Genomic DNA, 22,500 nt, shown 5'->3' with positions numbered 1-22,500 from the left:
CTATTTGGCTCTGGAATAAGGCAAGTTTTCCACATTTAAGAAACAGAGGGCCCTTTTCTTAGAAAGGATAGCAGTATGGTAAAGGCCAGTGGTCCCCAACCTTTAGAGGCTGCCGGGCGCCAGGGGGCATGGCCGTTCGCCTGCCGGGCGCCAGAGGGCACCATGTTTGGGACCAATAGTGAAGGCACTGGACAGAGATTTGGGAGAAGCGAGTTCTATTTGAAGATGTGCCATCAGACTTCCTGCATGAAATTGGGCGAGGCATATGAAGTCAGATTTTGAATGCTCAGTGTTAAATACTACTGATCTGTGTACACCTCAGACACCCATCTGTAAAACAAAGAATATAGTATTGGTCTAGATCAACACAATCTTCTGTGGATAATCTATTGATGCTTGAGACACACTTGGGCTTTGTTTAAAAGGAAAAGTTTGAAGACTAAAGTGATCTCCACATGCAAATGTCACAAACTGAAAACTTGTAAAATCTGTTTTTTCTGGAACCCACTGTCAACATACCATGGCCACATCATTAGCTCCGAAGAAAGTGCAAAGCAATGAGCATAAGCATCCCCCAAAGCAATAAGGATAAGCCTGGAGTCACCATCACTCACTAAGCACAGTGGGAATGTGCAGCATAGCACTAGGCATTTTGGAAATATGAAAAAGTCCCAGCAACCACCTCTTTGCTTCCCAGCCCTCCCTGGGCTTCCAGCTTACTTTCACACCACTGGCATGACAGTCCTTCCTGCAAACTCCACCATCTGCTGTGACAAATCATGAATCCCAGATTTCTCTCTCATGTTGTTGTGCTTAGAACATCACACACAGCAGCAGAGCTACTTATGCAATTAACAGCAGAGGATGAAGTCTCAGACGTGGACAACAGCACAAGTGACAGGGACATCAGCAAAGTAGCATTGCACTGGGCTGTCACAGATCAGCTATGCACAGAAGAGGGTCTCTTTCGGACTAGGAAAACTAGCAGTAAGCTAGTCATGCATGGGTGGAATGAAGATCTGTGGCTATGGAACTTTCAGATATATAAGGCAACCTTCCTGGACCTGTGTGCTGAGCTGGCCCCTGAATTGTCATGCAAGGACATCCGAATGAGAGCTGCTTTCTTGGTACAGAAGCGTGTTGCCATAGCTTTGTGAAAGCTGTTAACTTCCAATTGCTACCGTTCAGTTGCAAATCAGTTTGGAGTGGGGAAACCTACTGTTGGGGCAGCACTTAAGTGTTCAGGGCAATAAATTTCACTTTGATACATGGGACTGTGACTCTGTGGAATGTTGACGACAGTGTCTGGCTTTGCAGAGAGGTACTTTCCAATCTGCGTCAGGCTCCAGAAATGTGACCGTACATGTTCCAGTTCCTCTGGGTCACTCGCAGCTGTGATTGCACCAATCCTCCACCCCACACACTGATATTCTCCTGCTTGAGCTTTTGGAGCCTGTTTTGAGCAATCGACACCCTGGTTCCCTGAGAAGACTCCATAAGGATCACTACACCATAAGCCAGACACCAGAAAATGGATTTTAAAGTTCCTGGGGATGGCAGGTGGGAGGGGAACATCTGAATACCCATTTATGTTGATTCAGAGCAGCAGATTTGAAGAGCCAGTCAGAGTGACTAAATGAGCATTGTGGGAAACATGCTAGAGTCTAATGAAATCAACAAAACACACACCATACTACTCTAGTGCATGACTGTTGGCAATAAAGGGATGGGAAAAGACAAGAGTCCCTTGAGGAGGTGGACCCAAACAGACATTTAGCCGCATCACAAAGTAAACATTTTCCAGGTTTTGTCTCTGAAAAGAGGCTTTTGAGACAAAACTTGCCAGTGTAGACAAGGCCTTGAACGCTGCAGCCACAGAGCCACGTGAGCACCCAGACATGCATCTCACTCCAGTCATGCACTGCTGCAACAGTACTGACAACAATTATTGCACTATTCCTGATTCTCATTTATGAGGCATTATATTGCTGCTGAATAGTGTTCATAATTGCCATCCACTGGCTAGCATGCAGACCAATGTCTCATTTTTCACTTGACTGCCCTGCCTGTTGATATCCAGCTATCAGATCTGATGGGCAGGGACAGAGAGTCTACCAGCCTCATAAGAGTTAGGAGGTCACAACCAGCCACCCAGCAACACAAACGGCTGCTCTCTCACAGAGGACTCCAACTGGTTCCCCTAACCAGAGGGCAATCAGATTGGAGGATCCCTGAATGGCCCTGACAAGTCCATAGCCCCCAAACAGAGGAATGGGAAATTGTCCTTGCAAGTGTGTTCTCTCTGCTCAAAACTGCTTTGCCTGAAATAGCCGAGTCTACAGCCTCCTGTAGATCTCCTAATAACCAGACATTGCCTGTTTTCTGATCCTGCATTTGCCTTTTGGCCTGTCTTGGATTCTGATATTCTGGTAAACTGCCCCTACTTGACTCCTGCTCTGACTACAAGGTCAGATTGCCCACATACCAGTCATGACAGATACTTAGCATGTAAGTTCCTGTGGCAGGGAGTGTTCATACAGCACCCAGCACTATGTGGTTCAGTGCAATGTCTAGGATTCTTTGGCGCTGTAGTAATTCAAATGATAAGAAAGAGAGTACAGGCAGTCCCCGGGTTACGCGGATCCGATTTATGTCGGATCCGCACTTACAAACGGGGCTTTTCTTGCCCTGGAGGACTCAGGCGGCGGGACCGCCCAGACGTGCCGCGGTCCCGCAGCCCGCGTCCTCCGGGGCGAGAAAAGCTGCCCCCCCAGCAGACCAGGGAGACGCGGAGCAAAGCCTGGCTTTTCTCCCGGACGCCTGTGGTAAAGCCGCTGGGGCGCTGCCGGTTGGTCCCGCAGCACCGCTCCTCGGCGCTACTGAACCAACCCAGCAACACCCCAGCAGCTCTGCCTCAGGCTTCCTGTAATCAGCCGCTGGTCAGTTTCAGCAGCGGCTGAATCTGGACGCCAGTTCCGACTTACGTACAAATTCAACTTAAGAACAAACCTACAGTCCCTAACTTGTACGTAACCCGGGGACTGCCTGTACAACGTAATTCATGCTATTGGCATAAAGATCATAGAAAAGGATAATTCCCATCTTTAATGGGACTATTGTGAACCTTAAAAAAAAAATCACACTAAATTAAATTCCTTATCTGGATTCTAGCACTACTTTAGAATATTAAAGTGAACAGTTAGTTAATAGGTTAGTCACCATTTATGTGTCGTCTTTATATTTTATTTCATCTTAGACCAAACTGTGTATGATGAGTTTGATTTGGGTGGTTTCATGAAATGGCATGTTTTTGTGTGTATGTGAGGGGAAGAATATGGAAGATCTGGGTCTTGGTCCCTGCTCTACCATACACTTTCTGTATAACCTTGGGCAAATCACTTAGTTTTTCATCTGTAAAATGAGGGCCGACAATGCTTTCCTACTTTGCCATGCAGATTAATACATTAAAGATTGTGAGTGTAGTAGAACCAGTCGGCAGGCAACTTAATGAGCAGAGCTGTCCTGTAGTAAATTGCCTGATAACATGAGTCACCCATTCACCCACTGCTGTGGTAGCACCTGGCCCCGCTTTGAACCCATCCATGCCCTTACCTTCTTCACTACCAGTAACCTGGCTCTGATCCTTTGCTCCAATTTCTCACTTGGGCTTTATCACTTGGTTTTGGCTTCTCAGTCCTGTTGTAACCAATAGGCACAACTGCCCATTTCCTGGTCACTGTCAACGAGTCACTCAGATACTATGGAACTGGGAGTCATAAAAGTTTCCAGCACTGCAGAATATTCTAATTAATTCATACTATCAATTCTATGCGTATTGGGTTTGTTAAACCTCTCAACATAAAGGGCTCCATCCTGCTGCCAATGAAGGTAATAAGGCAGTTTGACACGGATTTCAGTAAAAAGAGGAAAAGTTTGAAAATAGACATATTCACTCTAATGTACTCCAGGGAGTCCCCTTATTATTACTTCTGATTTAACATTATACTACATACTTCCTAGTCTGCAGTAGCTCCAAGCACTAAAGTAAATAATTCCTGTCCTCTTACTGCCCATAACAGATTCCTGAAGGAATATGGATACTTTCTCGTGCCTCTGCTTATTCTCTGGGAAGATCCTGTGTGCTGCAATGTAGCCCCAGAGACTACAATTCCCATGAGCCCTGAAGGAAACCAGGAAGAAAGTGACTTTTGTTTTTGGGTGCTGATTCTTTCCATGTGTGTGAGGTGAGCCCCAGCGGTCTGTGGACTCTTCCCTCTGTTTTTGGAGCAGAAAGAGAGCCAGGCTGCTGTGGAGGCATTTGATCCAGTCCAGGAGCTGTTAGGGTTTGGACTAAGAGCCTTTGGGACTGGAATCTAGCAAGTTGCTTCTGATTGCCCTTTGGCTGTACCTGTGGCTAGAAGTTACTCTGCATCCAGCACACAGAAGGAGACTAGAGCCATCCACTCCAGCTGCAAAATCTTCAAGCACACCCACACAAGCAAGTGTATGGTACTGTGAGTTCTGAGGAGTGGGGATAATTGCTGGCAGTGCACATGCCAAATATATAAGTTTCCTATTATTGCTGTGTACTTTGTTAATGTTATTCACTGTTAATCTGTTAACAACTTAAAGAAACAGGGTTTAAGTAAAGGTTGTTCATTCTATTGCAATCTATCAGATGTATATTATTTATGATTTGTATTGTTGTCCTAGAGTTAGATCCAGATTATTGCTGGAATAATTTTATTCCTGGAGGCTCCAAAGGCACACCATTAAGTGTGTAACGAGCTAGCCAGGTGGAGGCACTGCCACTGTATGTTCTTTATGAGCAAGGGACAGCAGCAAGGGGGTGGATAGGGTTTTCCCCAACTAAACTTCACCACCACTGGGGTACTCAGGATCTCCTTTTATGTTGAAACCATCAGGCACCCAGGCACATCTGTGAGTGTGACCTGCTCCTGAGTAACTTGGGAAGGAAAAAGGGGGTTACATAAGGTCATGGCCTGAGGATTTTTCTTATGACTATCTAACTTGTTTGCAACTAACTGATTCATTATAGAGCATAGGCTGCAAGCCATAGGCACAAATCCTCACCATTTTTAAAGACACTTATGCCAGGAAAATCAGAGAGATATGTTGAACAGCTTAATTTGTCAGATATGGAGTCCAAATAAAATTACACTAGTTTCCTAGCAACCCACAGATGTCTTTGCTCTTGAAATTCTTATCAGCACCCAAGGAAGAAAATGCCTCCATATTGTACAATATCTGTGGCTTTTTCCAGAATTACTTGCCTAGTCAGAGTGCTGTGATCCATGTAGACATGACAGATCAGACAGTTTCTAGATCCAGGACGTATCATTAGTATTGACGTGTGCATTAGGATGCCTAAAACAGTGGTGGGGCCACATCCAGCCCATAAAGGTTCTACACATGGCCCATGAGGCACTTTCCTTACGATTGCCCATGCGCAGGGTTGCCAGATTCTGCTGGCTTCCGACCACGTAATTTTCCCCCCCCACTGTTATTACTAAAGTGATGCCCTCATAAAGCAAGGGCATATAAAGTAACATGCATGCTGATTGCACACAATATTGATGGTAAGAACCATGTGCTCCTTCTGCTTCCAATCAAAGCGCTACTATGGTTCAAATGGCACACCTTGCAAATTTTAGTTACACACAAAAAGTTAGCAAAAAGATGTCCCAGGAGACCATTTTCAGTATCTACAATATTTCAGCTCATTGAGCTGAAGGAGGGCCATTCATGCAGTCCACTCACTAGCCTAGGTTGCTCATCGCAATCTAGAAGTATGACAAGAGACGGCTCACTTTTAACGGACACTTTCACCAATCCTCAGGTAGCCAACGGGGGCCTCATCCTGCAAAATGCAGAACAATTTGAGCTGAACCACCAATGCACATAAGCATCATTTTTACTCAAAGCACATGAGTAATCCCAAACTCATGAAACTGCTCATGAGCCTTTCTTTACTTGCAGCACAAGGGCCATAGTGCAGGATTGAGAAATTGCACAGCTTTATCCTTGCATGCCTAGGTATGTAGTCTGGTAGCCTGTAAAGTCTAGGAATTTTTTCCATGATCACTATTTCATATGTATAGAATCTCTCAATATAGACATTCTTCCCCAACGACAACACAAAGAAGATAGGAAATATTCCTATCAATAAAAAAATGACCTTTTAAAATGTCTCATTGGTTGTCACACTGATAATAAACGATATCATAATATTCAACGTGTATACAGACATTTTCATCTTCGAGTCAATTTTGTACGTGTATGAACACTTTGCAAATAAGTATCTTATCAACTTAAGCCTGATAATGGCTTCTCCAGCATAAAACAGTAAGGTTGGTAGCAGAGTCAAGAACAGAACCCAGGAGTCTGAAAACACACACAGCTAAAAGTAAAAGTGTATCAGGATCAGGACGATACCCCATTGCAAAGTACCTCAATAATCCTTCATTATCTACATATCTGGGCCAAAGAACATTTTGGATGAAAGAAATCCATCCCCTGCTCCCATGAGAGCAAGCAGAAAGCAAATGTCACAGGAAGCTGGAATAAAATGGTTTTCCAGTTATACTTGCATGCATGATCAACACAACCCCTCCATGTGCCAGGAATAGTAACATGCTCAATAACTTCCCTGCTCATCATGTAGTAATAATTTGAACGTATGGCAGTGCTAAGTTACTCCTTCCCCTTGAGTCTGTCTGAACTTCGTTAACACAGCCACCTATGTTTCAACTCTTATAACCAACTCTGCATGCTTGAAGGAGCAATGTTTCAAAATGCCAGTTTATTGCTAAGGGAGCGGAGAGAGAGAGAGAGAGAGAGAGACTAGCATGTGCATATTATAAATGAGGCACCCAGTGTTTTGACAATCCTTTACTTTCCATTCATATCATAAGGACATGCAGATAGGTCTTCACATTTCCCAGACTGCATTTCTAGAAGTAATTACACTTCACTGACATCTCCACATCAGTTAGCAACATGTAAGTTGGATGCTGTTCATGATTCTCACTCCTTTGGTAGTTGGTTTCACATAAAACTGTACAGCACTGGCAGTGGTGTGCCATAAATGGGATGTCTCTTTGGAGCACAATATTGTTACAATACTGTTCCATGTTTTGGAGACCACTAGTTAGCTTATCCCATTTTGTCTTTTGTCTCAAACTCTACGTATTGGGCTCTGTCATCGCATGAGATGCTAATTTTCAATGCACATGTTCATTGCACTGCTGGCAAAATCCCTTAATGCTCACCAATTCTCCGGCTGTATTTACATTTTTAAACACACCATGCAAACCTCAATAAATTAACCTCCCCAACAGGCTTGGGATGGCTCAGTATTATCCCCCCTTTTACATATGAATTAGGAAACGACTAAGTGGCATAAGGCTACAAAGCAGGTTGATGATACATCCAGAATTAGGACTCAGGAGATGTCAAGGGCCAACCCTATGCCATAAACTCAACTTCACTGACACTCCAGTAATGAGCCCTCCTGTATGATTACTCAAGTGAATTCTGTGCCACTTCCTGAGCACAGAATTCATACCTCCCAGAGACTTCCTTGTTTGCCCACAGAAAAATGATTTCCAATGGGAAAGCAAAGGGACACTGCAAGAGTAGTCACATGCCTGAGCCCAATAGCATGAGTGCATTGTTTTGGGTAGCCTGTAGAGACATAAATCCCTGCAGGTAAGAGAGAGAGGAGCTGGGGATGCCCTGGCTGGAGGCTACTGGGTGACAGGTTCATCTGCTAGCCTCAGCAGAGCTGGGGATGTGGGAGAGAACAGAACCTCCTCTTTCCCTGCAAGGAGTAGCCAGGACTGGATCAGACCCAGAAACCTCCCCCAGCTTCAGAAAGCTCCATACCACTGCAATTCATGCCCTCGTGGTGGGAAGGGTCATTGTGTGAACAGAGGAGCAGCTCTCTGTACAACAGCCAGACCGAGACCTCCATGGATCTATACCCAGACCCATCTGCTGAGCCTCACTTTCTGTACCCAGAAATCCCCACCAAAACCTCCCCCTGCATCCAAACCCCCTACTCATGCACTGAGACATTCCCCACACTTGGACCCCCACCCTGATGAACCTCGTCCCCGCACCTGTACCATCCCAACGACTCCCCATAACCAGGCCTCAGCCCCAACCAGCTGCACACAGACCCTCATCCCAGCACCTGTTACCCCAGCTGAGCCACCCACAATCAGACCTCCATCTCCCCCACACCCAGACCCCTGCAGCTGAACCACAACTGCCTTCAGCTAGGCCTCCCCCAGAGCCCCATTCCCCTAGCATCTGGAGCCTCACTGAGAGCCCCTGTGCATCCAGATCCTCTTGCACATACCACCAAGCCAATCACCAGACTGCCCCAACTGAATTCTGCCATCCCACGCCTTGGAAGTCCCTACACTAAGCCCCTCCACTTTTGGATCCTACTGGGCTGAGCCTGCCGGCTCCATACTTGCTATCTTAGTATGCCTGATGTAGGGGGCAGTCTCTGGAGTGTTTCTGGGACAGGCCTAACCCTTGTTCTATGTCAGGGTCGGGCATAACGTCACCACTGAATCATCTGTGTCTGGTGGGAAGGTGCTGCAGGGTGATCTTCCACCTCCATGAATACAGTGGCCTGTGCTCTCCTCTTGCCATACTGGAGCCTTTTCAAATATCGTGCATAACATTTTTAATTTTTGGTGCATAATTCCTTCAGGGATATATCATGCTTAACAGAACACAGTGTGACAAATGCTTTCTTGTTTTTAGATCTTTCCCTTTGAGTTAATACATACCAATTCATTGGCTCTGCAGTTGGCTCTACAGATAGAGAAGCAGCAGTGGCAGCAGCCAGAGAACCCAGGCCCTTTAAAATTGCCACCAGAATGCCGTTCAGCACAGTTCTGAGGGTATTGGGGGGGGGAGGGGAGAGTAGGTCAGCAATACACTCTGGGTGGCTCTCCAGGCTGGCTACCCCTAGTCCTGCCCCTTGCATGGGGGCCCATAGGAGCTGTTGGCCCTGCTGCATCCATCCGCTATACAGTTAAGAGATAGAAAGTATCCTTCCCATCATTTCTCCAAATCAATCATTTCCATCCGTCATATTTCTCACTATGAACAAATGGTTTTTACTTTGGAAAATATCTAAGCCAAAATAAAAAACAAATGCAGAAAACATCAACTGGTAATGTTCACAATAACACATATGTGTAGGGATAAAGAACAGAGCTGGTTGAAAATAAATGGAAATTTCAAATAATTCAGGGGAAGTTCACATTTGGAATTCTGGTCTTTTATCTTTAAGATAAAAGTTTAAAGAAAATTTCCCCCCATTTTTCAACCAGCTCTAATAAAGAACAAGCTTAACTTTCTCTGTGATACCTAGAGGATAAAGAAGATGTATGCTGTTTGCTACCATTTTATCTGCAACACCAGGCACTGACCCACAGACTTGTACACTATGATTCTCTCTACAAGTTGAGCTAAGGAAGCTGTAGCAGATCCATATTCCCTGTGGACCAGAGGCACAACACCTAAGAACCAGTGAGTTGCATACCTCCTCGGGATTGAGAAGTTTGTTCAGAGCATACGATGCCCTCAGAGGTTCAAACCCAAAATGAGACCCTGAACCAGAAACTTCCAGCATTAAAAGCATAAACAGAAGAACGAGGCTGTCAAGGGGATACAAAACTGCCTAAAAAGTGGACCACATCTCTGAATGCAGAATCTCAGTGGGGTATATTACCATAAACCATTTATGAGATAAAACAAAATAAAAATATCTAATAATTAATTGTGGACAGCTTCTGAGAGTAAACTCACATTCACCCATCAGATTTCCATTCACATCTTCATTTAATTTTTGGAAATGAAAATATATGCTTGTTGTGGTATGAATATCATTTGGAGACCAAGTCCGTTATCTGTACGGGTACACTCTTCGGCTCCTGGGATAGATTAACAGCATGCCTCATGAATATCATGCATGACTCGCTATTGCTGCTATATATCAAAAGGGAAACATTCAGAAACTAGCTCTCTTTGGAACAGTCTCTCTAAACTGCTGTTCTGTTCAATTAGCCTGTTGTTTGAAAAGGTTACAGTGTAAAATGTTATTCATTGCCATTACAGTTTACGGTCCAGCTCCTATGTATTTGTCATGTCAAAACTCCTAACATACAACCATATTGTTACTCTGATATGTAATATGTGTTCCTTGTCAATCAGTTTGAAATGGACAAGTGCATTTTTATGGGTCAGCATGCCCACTCTGAGATCTTTTCCCTCAGACTCCTACCCCTAGAGGTAGATTCGCAATTTATGTGAGGAATTAGAAACACACTTGCCATAGTTTATTAAATTATAAAAAGTGTCAATTAGCTCTGTCATGGACCTCTGCTTCAAAAGGTTTCTGTTAAATGGAAGCAATACGCACATTCAAAAAATAATAACTATTTGTGTACTTAGCTCTACAATTCAAACCACCCTCCACTCGCTCTTGAGCAACATGGCAGTGGCTGTCCAGGATTAACACACATGGGTATGCATCCTTTCTGAATAAACTTTGTCAGTTAGATTTTGGTCCTCCAGAAGAAAATGACTGAAGACAATGAAATCACCTGAGTGCTTAGCACATTGGAGAGGCAGCCTCCCAAATCCATCATGAAGTATCAAAATAGGGGGCCTATCTATAAAATCTCACTTTAATAAAAATCTATGTCCATATCTTTAAATCTGTCCAAGGAACCTTGAAAAAAACACTTCCTTACCAGGGCTTCCATACCATTTACACCAGGGGTTCCCAAACTTTTTGACACAGGGACCAGAAAATCCATTCACAAGCTTTTGGAGGACCGTTAACATTCATTTGCATATTTACATATTCATTAAGCAAATGATGAATATTCAAATAAGTTTTTCTGGTCCTCCCGAAGCTCCCAGTGCCAGCTTTAGCAAAGCTTTTGATACGGTCACCCACAATATTCTTGCCAGCAAGTTAAGTGAATATGGATTGGATTAATAGACTGCAAGATGGATACAAAGCTGGCTAAACCAGGGTTTCCCAAACTTTTTACTTTAGTTAGAACTCTTTTTCAGTACTGTTTTTTGCAGCCCAAAAATATAAACGCATATTTTAAAAAAGAATTAAAAATGAATACATTTTTCAGTGTTTCACCTGGCCACATCCTCCACCCAGCCTGGACCAGGGCTTGGGGGACCCAGCGCCGCATGGGCACTCCAGGAGACGGGAGCAGGAGCAGATTGGGGGTAAGGTATCTGGCTAAGAGGCAGGGTGCAAGGAGGCGTAGGGTTGCCAGGTGTCCAGTTTTGTACCGGACAGTCCGGTATTTGAGCATTCTGTCTGGGAAACGAATTGAGAAAATATCGGACATTTTATATGTCCAGTATTTTCTAATTAGGTAAGTTTTATTATTATTAGGTGTATCAATCTGCAGCTTCAAACTGTCTGGCTGGTAGATGTGCTAATCCTGCATGAGCGTGCCTACCAGCCAGGCAGTTCGCAACTACTCGAGGGAGGGTATGTGTGGGGCAGGGGAGCAATATGGAATCCCCAGGGCCAGACTCACTCGTGTGCCCGGGTCAGTCCCGCTTCCCGCCGGCTGATTCACTCCCCTCCCGCCCCGGCCGCTTTTCCTCCTGATCTCCCCTGGCCAGCTTCCAGTGGCTGGTTTACCTGTCCTCCTCCTCATGATCTTCCCTGTCAAGCCCCTTCCACCCCATCCCGTGGCCAGCCCCCATCCAACTCTGCTTCCGGAGGCTGGTTCTCCAGTCCTTCTCCTCCCGATCTCCCCTGGCCAGCCCCCCCTCCACCCAGCCCTGCTTCCGCTGCCTGCACGCCCTAATCTCCACTGGATAGCCCCGCTGCCCCCAACCCTGCTTCCGCCAGACAGCCCCGCTGCTCCCAACCCTACTTCCTGGCGGCTGGTTTCCCCCCCACACACATACACACCTCCTCCCAGTCCGCCCCGCTCCCCTCCCATCAGCCACGCTGAGGCCCAGTATATTTTTCCCGCGACTCGGTATCGAGCCGTGGCACATAGTTTGGGCAATGCTGATTTACACTGAAGTTGCTTTATACTGCTTAAAGGGACCAGTGGGGATGTTAAATATAGGTAAACTGAATAGTCGATTAAACTCATGAATTCTTATCGGTTAGCTGACTATTCTATAATATCGGAGGTGGAGATGACAGCCAGTGCGTTCCAGCCCCACTCCCAGCAATCCCCTGCCATCTTGTGCTGCTGCCTCTCTAAGAGAGGCAGCAACTTGGGGTGCCACACAGGAGCTGGTCCATGAGGGTAGCCAGTTTAAAAACCAGCTCCTCTAATGAACGAGCTGCCTGCCACCCTGCGTTGCTGCCTCTAATACAGAGACAGCAGCATGGGGTGGCAGCAGCCCCTGTACGAGGGCTGAGCTCCCAGACCCGGCGCAAGCCAGAACTGAGCAGGGCTGCTGGCTAGCCTGCTAAAAAATTACTGGTGGGAGGTGAAGGAGGGAAGAAATGCATGCAGGTTATAGCATTAATCTATCAGTTATCAGTTAATCGACTATACTCTTGCATCCCTAATGAACAGCAATTACACCGCCTTTATGCTACCAGAGCAGTTTAAAGCAGCCTTAGCGGATATAACAATCCAGCCCCTCCCATTTTTTATTTTTAAGGTCTAGAACTAGGAGTCACCACCTTTGAAATGCAAAAAATCTCAGCACCCTCTCCAATAGCAAGCAAGCCTGCCACAACTGCATCCCCAAGGCAACTCCCTAATACCTCCCTACAAAACCACCTCTCAGCATCTACAGAGATAATACGATAACATCACGTCTCCTCACTTGCGTGTGACTCAAATCCTCTCTCTCACACACACAGCATGCTTGCATGTCGGTTGGCAAACTGCTGCTGTATTTTCAACAGGTTCCATCTGTTACCACTTAAACAGTGGAACAGCAGTATCTTTAGCTGGATGCAAACTTTTAAAATTAGCTATCCCAAGGTATTGTGATGATAATGCAAATCTCCAAACTCATAAGAAAAAAAGGCAGATTACATTATTTTATTGGCAACTGGCAAATTTGTTTAAAAAAATAGATCAGCCAGAGCATCAAATACCACTCACATGCTCCAATTGCACTGGTTTATATATCATGAATTTAAAGTATATAATGTCTTAAAATTAGAGATTTTTTTTTCTTGAGAGCTATTTGCATGTGGCATAACTGCAGCAATCATTCAAGCCATATGCACACAGACTGACTTGCTAGTGCCTCCTCCAAACTCTCCCCTCCTGCAACCTGTGGTCTTCCCTCCGAGTGTGTCAGAGGTTGCTATATGTTCAATATCTTGTAACTAGATTATCCTGTATACTGTGTTTTATTATGAGTTTTCCCATTGTTCTTTTAGAAAGAAACATATAATTAATCAGAAACTGAACTGTCTCAGGATGTGAAATTGGTAATACAACCCACCATGCTCTTTTCAAATGGGAAACAGAACAAAAAAGTTCAGAAGCTTCAGAGAAGTAGCCAAATTAGTCTGTAACTGGAAAAATGTAAAAAACAACAAATAGTCTTGCAGCACTTTAGAGACCAACAAAACATGTAGATGGTATCATGAGCTTTTGTGGGCACAACCTACTTCCTTCAGATGAATGTGATGTATAAAGTGGCTCAGTATTGGTCTCAGCTGGTTTTAAAATTAGAGCTATCATGCCAGTGTGTCAGCGGATATAAACTGATGTTACTGCATGGACTACAGTGTAGCACCCTGAGATTTACACCAGATGAGAATTTGGCCTATCAACTCAAGACATCCCTCCTTGCCAAGGCAATCTTTGGAGGACTGGAACTGAGATAAGGACACCACAGTTGGTGGAAAATCTGTGTTGGCGCATTCCCAGCTCTCGAGCTGAACCCCCCTAATTAATGTCTGGGAAAGCTGCATTTAAAAATGCAAATTAAAAACTATTTTTGGAAAACCACTTTGAAGCCACTTTCTATACAGCATAAATAAGCAGCAAAGGGCACAAAGATGAACTAGAAGAGGAGACATATATTAAGCACAGTCCAACTTATGGGTACTAATAAATGTAGTTAATTGATAGCTATGTTATTCTTTATTCCTACAGTTAATCAATTATTCATAATACACTATTTAGAGGGAGCATGATTTGTGGCAAAAGTACTGGCCTGGGATTCAAGAGATCCTGGATCTATTCTTCACTCTGGCTCAGACCCTCTGGCTATGTCTATACTGCCCGTTTTGCTCAAGAAATATGCAAATGAGGCTACCATGGAATATTGCCACGCCTCATTTGCATAATTAATGAGCACCCACTTTTTGCGCAAGAGGCTTTGCGCAAAAAGGAGCTGTTGCACAAGAGCCGTTCTTCTGCATTTTTTCCAGAAATTGGCTCTTGCGCAAGAGGGGTTTTCTGTCCCAAAAGCGGGTGCATATTAATTATGCAAATGAGGCTCGGATATATACCACCTTAGCCTCATTTGCATATTTCTTGCGCAAAACGGGGGCAGTACAGACATAGCCTCTGTGTGACCATGAGTAAGTCAATCTCTTTGTGCCCAAGTTCCACATCCATACAATACAGAGAATAGTGTTTCCTTTCCATCCGCATGCCCACACATTTTGGCTGTTTAGACTACTCTCTTCTGAGCAGGGGTTTTCTATCTGTATGCACAGCACCCAGTGCAACAGGAACCCAACCTTGTTTCATAGCATAAGTGCTATTGCAAAAAAAATGGATAACATTCAATACACTTCTGTAGGTCAAATGTTCACAAGAAGCAACTATTCTAAGTTATTCATCAAACCATTTCTGTGCATTTTTCTTAGTCTTTAATCATACATTTTAGAAAGTTCATAAGCAGTTTATTGAAAAGTATTCAATATTATAAGCTATTTGAAAGGTTTTGATTGGACTTACTGTTCCTACAGTATTCTTTATGGTTACCCCATTAACTATCCAAATGCAGGAGGCAGTTTTATTAACTGCCAGAAAACTATTATGATTAGAACAACAAAATTTCCTCAGAAGAGATCTTTCAACAATGGGGACTACTAAACAAAAGAATATGCTCCTTAGGGAGAAATAGGAGAAACTCAGACTCTTGATACTGTTTACCACTAGAGAACATTAAGCGTTTAAAAAACAACAACAACTTTAACCATGCTGCCACTTTTCAGGTATCTTCACTGTAGACTTAATTTGAGCTCTTACTTGGGTCTTACTCATAACACCCCACCTATCCATCACAAAACTCACTTGAATTTAGTGAAACTATAAGCCTAACCCTGCTGACTATGTATGTTATAGCTTGTGTATAACTTCCACTCAGCTGGTAATCTATTCCCTTTGTAGTGAGGTCACAGTCTAAATCTCTCCAGTGCTGATGATCCTTTGGGGCCTCCCTACAATCCCCTCACATGCTAAGAAGAACTGAGAAATTCTCTCTCAATTCACAAGGAAAGAATCATAAAGCTGCACAAAGAATCATGGGATATGTCACCAGAATACCTCATGACACCTATGAGTGAATGCAGCATTGGGAAAGTTGCAGTAATTACCACTGAACTCAGTGGGTGTCCTTCCAATGTCTTAAAATGATTAAAAATCAATTACCTGTGCTAGCTGTGATTTTTAAGTCCTCATCATTTTATCAAATCAGAATGGATTTGTCTCTAGAACACACACACACTTCTCTTTCCTAAGTCTATTTCCTGGCTATTTACCCCCCAGCACTCTGGTGCTGCACAAAAAAAAAAAAAAAAAAAAAAAAATCAATGTTCACAGAAAGTCAGGACTAGTTAGAACAGAAACAGTGTATTATTTTTAAATATCATCATTCCTTACAACACCCCTCCCAACAAAAAAAAAATGAAAGAAAAAAGGGATGAAGAGAGAAAACTATTTTCTCTCAAATTTTCCCCAAAATGCGGAGACTAGACTGCTGATTTAAAGTCAACAGAAGTATGTCCATTGATTTCAGCAGGCTGTGTGTCAGACTCCAGCCCTGGAAACTTAGCTGAAAAGCTGCAAGTTTCAAAAAGCTATAAGCAATGGAAAGCAGGTTCTCTGATGAAGTGTTAGTCGCCCCAAACTACAGAATTCACAAGCGCTTTATCTTTAACATGTTAATAGCTCATACAGCAAGACTGGGGTTAATTTCAGAAGAAATGATAATAAAGCACTAATGTAAGTATAGCAGTGAAATAGTATGTCATTTTAAAAATCTGAAAGTGACAATGATACTTGTATACAAGAGAAAAGAGAGATTGCTTAGGTCACACCTCACTGGGTTTTACATTCACACTTACAAAGAAGGGCAATTAAAGCCTCTGGATATAGACTAAAACCATACTGCTGTATAGATCGGTCATAAACGATATTAATATGAAGTGGTAGTTTACATGGACACATACTGCATTAATGCTTCTTATTCTAGAATCACACACACTCATAGAAACCTATAGACATACCTACTGAAACAGAAATTTAACATGTATTAAGTGTACTATATATCTTGGCTATCTAAAAGGATTATATACTATGTTCAGAGATTAATATTTCCTTCAATTTTCATGAACTATGGTATATTTTAGGCTGGGCTGATAGGTGATCTTAATAATATACACGAACATTCCCATTATAAGAACCTGTTTTCACTTGGTTCAAGTCTGGCCACATTATATGCTTTGGGCTGAAATTTTCCATTCCTGGTGTCTGCTTCAGGCTGATTATTGATCTTTTTAAAATTTTTGCCATAATGCTTCGGCGATTTCCAAGAAAAAAATTATGGATAAATATGTTTCCTTATGTTAAAATATTCTAGACACCTTTTCTTTGAAATGCTTATGCACCAAAGCACAGTGGCAGTAGAACCTGATGTTTTGCAGGGGGCAACTTTTGTTTCACAGATGTGCCTTTGGTTCTCCCATGGAAACCCCATCCTAATTTGTCCAAATTCTGATCCTTGAAAAGCTGAAGAACACATATGCTCAGCAGAGGGTTCTTAGATTTCAGCAGTTTCCTCAAAGATTGTTGGTGCACTGGGCATGTTCAAGTCGGCAGTTGAACAGAGTTTTGTCTGAAAACTGCACTTCTGAGCTGCTGTGGGCTATTCTTAGTCCAGGCATCTGCCACTAGACTCAGGGTTCATGGTGAAGGAATCCATCTGAGTCTCATACAGAGGTGACAAAAGCCAAACTAGAGAGGAGGGAAAGGCATGCACTGGGAAAATTACCTAGTGGGTGTGGAACTAGGAGTGTGAATTAAGGGAGAGGAGAGACTGGAGCTGGTTGAGAAAGGAAACAGTGAAAGGTGGGAAATGTGGGAGACTGAAATCAGATGAGCAGTCAAGCACCAGACTCAGACTGTGAGTGCAGGATATGGAGACTAGGATGGATGGATGGATGGATGGATCTGGCTGGGAGTATGCATGCATGGAGAGAAGTGGGAGGGGTCATTGAGATTAGACAAAAAGCCCAAAAGGAAGATTGGAAGCAAAGAGGGAAGTGACTGGAAGGGAGGGAGAAAGATTAGAAGAAGCCAGAGGAGGACAACTTGGACTGGCTGCTTAAGGAGACAGGGGTTTTGAGGAGGGATGATCTAGGAGTGACTACACAAGAAAACTGGAAGTTGGGAACCAACTAACAAGGGGATCAAAAGTCAATAAGGGTAAGACTTTGACGGTCTAAGCAAGTAAACCAGGACTGGGATGAGCAGCCTAAAGACTGGGATGAGAAAGTGAGAATTATGGAACTGGGAAAAGGAGTCTGGGGTGGATAAGAGACAGTCTGAAGGGATGGGACAGAATATGTCACATTTGGGGCACATGCACAGAACAATTTGCACCTGCTAGAGCACACTCCCTAGCCTGGAACTGAATATAGAGTTTGAGTCTCTCCCTCTTCTGATGTGAATCTCTCTGAAATTACCCCTTTGGAGCTAGTCCACACAGGAGATGATTCACTGTTGCTATCAGTTACTGCATTAGCTCAAGTGTCGGAGGTGTATTCAGTGGGTCTAAAGGTTCCTTTCTTGCTGATGAACCATGTGAATGTCAATATGATTTCTCAAGATGATATTTCAGGGTGGATTTTTTTTCCAGTGTCATTTAAAAAAAAAAATCTAGGGAATTACCCATAACACATAGAACAAAATTAAAAGAATAATATTAAGGCTGCAAAGTCAAGGACTAAAAAATTAGGAATACAGATGTCTGTACAACCTTAATTCGGCTGCCAGGGGGTATTAGGATGTAATATCTAACTCTCACGTGTTTTTCCATAGGACCCTTGCTTCATTCAGTACTTAGAATGGACAGTGGTCACTTTAGGTACGTCTAGACTACAGGGTTTTGTCGACATAGAGCGTCTAGACACATTCAGTTCTGTCGACAAAGCAAGCTGCTTTGTCGACAGAACTCTGTAGTCTAGACGCAACCCTACAGGCAATAACACCTTCTGTTGACAGAACTCTGTCGACAGAAGGTGTTATGCCTTGTAAAATGAGGTTTACCAGCGTCGACAAAACTGCTGAGCTTTTAGGTTAAGCATAGAGCTTATCACTATAGCATATGAGAGCTTCACAAATATTAATGAATTCATTTCCACAAGAGATGAGTTGCAGGTATTATCCCAACTTTAAACATGGGGCAATGAGGAACAGGAAGATGAAGGTCAAAAGCGTTTACTAATGTTAGGTTCCTAATTTGAGAGGCCTCAGACCTTTTCAGAGTTCTTACTAGGAATGTAATAGTGAAATCGATTAACTGATAAGTAAAAGCTTATAGGTTAACGCTATAGACTACACACATTTCTCCCCCCACACCCAACCAGTAACTTTTTTTTTTTTGCAGGCTGCTCAGCAGCCCTGCTCAACTCTGGCTCACGCCAGGTCCAAGACCTACCCCCGCTGAGGCTCTGCACTTAGAGTGTATTAGGAGCCGGGCGGGCAGACGGCCTGGCTCAGTTCCAGTTCATGCTGGCTCTGGGAACTCAGACCCTCTGCCCCCAGAAAGGGGCTGCTACCACCCCGCACTGCTCCCTCTTTATCAAAAGCAGCATCCCAGGGCGACAAGCAGCTGATCCGCAAGAGCAGCTGGTTTTTAAATTGGCTCCCCTCACAGACCAGCTCCCACCTGGCACCCCGCGCTACTGCTGGCCCCACCCCTGGGGATTATAGAATAGTCGATTAACCGATAACAATTCATGAGGTTAATTGACTATTCAATTTACCAATATTTAACATCCCTAGCTCTTACCATTATACAGTATTTTATACCATCAAAGAACAGGTCCCATTGACTTCAATTGTAGCTGAGAATGCTCAGCACTCCTGCAAATTAGATTTCAGAGACTCAATTTAGCCACCAAGAAAATACAGAACACACAACAAGTGTGATAAATTTGGAATAAGTGACTTGCACAGTATCACGTAAGAATTCTTTGGCTAAGACAGGGACAGAATCCAATTCTCCAGGATAGCATTCAACTGCCTTAACCATGAGACCCTCCTTTCTCTCCCTCATTCTCCTTCCTCTTACACTATACATTAGGGATGCTAAATTTCAATTAGTTAACTAATCAAAGTCAATGGGATTTCCATTGACTATTTGATTAGTCGAAAAGAACTTCCGCCTTCAAAATGTACAAGAGCTCCAGAGGGGGCTCTTCTGCATTTCAAAGTTGGAACACAGCCTGGAGGCTGGGGCCAGTAGGGAGTCCCGCTGATCCCGGGCTCCACGCGAGTGCTTCTGCTTGGAAATGCACAAGAGCCCAAGCAGAAGTGTCGCATGGAGCCTGGGGTCAGCAAGGGACTCTGAGTCCTGCACTGGCCCCTGGCTCAATGCTGTGCTTCCTCTTTGAACTGCACAAGAGCCCTCACTGGGGACACTTCTACATTTCAAAGTTGGAATACCGCATGGAGCCAGGGACCAACTTGAAGTCCCACTGACCCCACTCCAGGCGGGCGCTTCCCCTTTGAAACATACAAGTGTCCCCAGCAGGGCCTCTTGTACATTTCAAAGTGGGCCGTCGCTGCGCCCCTGCCCCCTCCCATGGAGCTGGGGGGAAAAAAAATCAGCTTTTAAGATGGCTCCCTCCAGGACTCGCTCCTCTTCCCCCCTTGCTGCCTCTTTGTGATAGAGGCAGCAAGGGGGGAGGGGGGAGAGGAAGCAACTAGTCGACTAGTCAATTAGTCGCTCACATCCCTACAATACACCTTCCAAATTCTGCATTAAATGAGGTAAGGACCTTTAAACAACAGTCCCCTTCACTGCAAAACCCTCACTCATATTCAGAGCAGGTCCTATGGAAAAAAAAATTCCTATGGAAAAAAAATTGTGTGACATGAAATTAAAGACTATGTATATACATACAAGGGGACTGAATTAATGCTGCACAGGAAATCTTAATTCTGGTATTTCCTAACTTTTGAGTGCTTAACTTTACAACCTTAATAATGTTCTTTTAACTTACTTTTCTGTGTGAGATAACAGTATGGATATCTATTCTCCATAAACAAGTAATAATTTGTTCCTTCAGTAAAATATTCTCTAGCAAAGTAGCAAGGGTAACTGAAATTAGATAGTTATTCTCCTCCATAGAAATCGAACCAACAAAGACTTCTTCCATTCAGAGAATTTATGTGTCAGAAAACTGATCTTCTCTCTCAATATGGAGCAGAGCTTTCCATGAACTGTCCTTGAATAGTTGCTTCCTGGATACCGTGTTAGACAAATATACAATGTAAAAAGAGCTGTGCTATTGTGTGTGGATGTTATAACAATCATAAACCTTATGCCTGGCAGTGCAGAGCTGATTAAAGATTAGCTTCAGTATAAAGAGGATGAATTAATGGATGTCTCCATTATTCATTTTCTTCTAAGTAAACAGTAGAAAAAAGTCTCAGAGGGGTAGCTGTATTAGTCTGTAACTTTAGGAAAGAACAAATAGTCTTACGGCATCTTAGAGAATAACAAAAATATACAGTCTCAAGAACTTCAGATAATGGGTTTTACCCACAAAAGCTCATGATACTCTATATTTGTATTAGTCAGTAGAGAAAAGACATACTATAGGCTTGAATTCCAAACATAATCATGAGGATGGCATGAATTAATTGTTTCCCCTAAATGACAAACCCCATCCACTTCTGACGGTTCTACTGTCAAAAATAGAGGCTCCGCCCGTTCAGACTCACCTTGGCAAGCTGGTCCACCCCACTTGCAGTTCTTGCCAACGTTACAAGATCCTCTTGCATTTTATCCACCCATGACTTTATTCTACAGAAATAAAAAGGAGAGAGAAAAAAAGATGTCCCATCAGATCAATCGCAAATAGCTGGTGATGATCACAAACATGAATGCAGGCTGACAGATTATCTTCCAGGTGGCAGATTGATGCTGAAATCCCTCCTCGATATTGCTGTGAATCTGCTTTAGATATGCTCTCTCTCTCTCTGCACACACATAATGGGGTGTGTATGTATATGTGTGAGAGAGAGAACGAATGTGTCCTTGGTTGCTAAAAATGTAACCTGTTTGCCTTTTTGGAATATGCCACCAACACTGAGAAAAGTGAATATGAATCTCTTCTGCTGGCTCAAATCTAGCCTGGCTGTACAGCAACCTTTTTTTTTTTAAACCATCTGTAGACTGCATGGTGGTCTCCGCATATCCTAGATAAGAGTTCCTGTCAGAAAACACAACCACAATTAGCACTAGCTGACAGCTGCAGCGGAGAGGTTAGGGATTAAATGGTATAGAGACTGACTAAACTCCCATCTGTGTTTTGATTATAAGTCTTCAAGTGCCAGGTAGGGATGTTAAGTTTCGATTAATTAGCTAATCAAGTAGCCAAAGGATTTCCATTGACTACTCAAATAGTCGATGGGGGGTGGGGGAAGGGCACTTGCTACTTCCGCTGCGGCTCTGAAGTTTAAATGCTACATTTAAAATGACATTAAACTACATTTAAAATGCAGAGCCGCAGTGGTCCCAAAGCCAGCATGAGCTGGGGCTGGTTAGTTCAGGCCCCGGGAGCTAATGCCGCTGTGGCGCTTTAGTTTAAACGTATTAAGAGCTCCTCATTGTGGAGACGGTGCTGGGGGGGAGGGGGGAGGATGTATGAGATTTTAAGTCAGCTCCCCCCCAGCACCAGCTTCTGCCTCCTTGCTGCCTCTGACACAGAGGCAGAAAGGAGAGGGGGGAAGCAAGTAGTTGCCTCAACTACCTGATAAGCATAGGTTTATTGGGTAGTCAACTACTCCCTTACATCCCTAGTGCTGGGTGAACTTTTCTGCAGTTGTATCTCTTGTAGTGTTGTCTTAGTGATCAGATTAATTGTTAGCTGAAGAAGGAAACATACTGTCAGCCTTTATTACCATGTATGGAAGAGTCCCCATCATCCTGGTATAGGAGCACACTAGGTCC

General features: G+C 43.6%; 1 protein-coding gene across 2 annotated transcripts in view; it reads right to left on the bottom strand.

The window, feature by feature from the left end:
* Nucleotides 1-22,500, bottom strand: part of CACNA2D1 (calcium voltage-gated channel auxiliary subunit alpha2delta 1) — a 642,840-nt gene that overhangs the window by 540,690 nt on the left and 79,650 nt on the right. For both annotated transcript variants that reach the window (XM_006117144.4, XM_075926367.1), the window contains exon 2: nucleotides 21,270-21,351. In XM_006117144.4, coding sequence (XP_006117206.1) covers nucleotides 21,270-21,351 — 82 coding nt within the window. The remainder of the gene's footprint in view (nucleotides 1-21,269; nucleotides 21,352-22,500) is intronic.

This window comes from Pelodiscus sinensis, chromosome 1 (genome assembly GCF_049634645.1).
Source record: "Pelodiscus sinensis isolate JC-2024 chromosome 1, ASM4963464v1, whole genome shotgun sequence".
NCBI classification, from domain to species: Eukaryota; Metazoa; Chordata; order Testudines; family Trionychidae; genus Pelodiscus; species Pelodiscus sinensis.
Note: the sequence above shows the minus strand (reverse complement) of the source record. Positions and strands in the feature narration are given on the sequence as shown.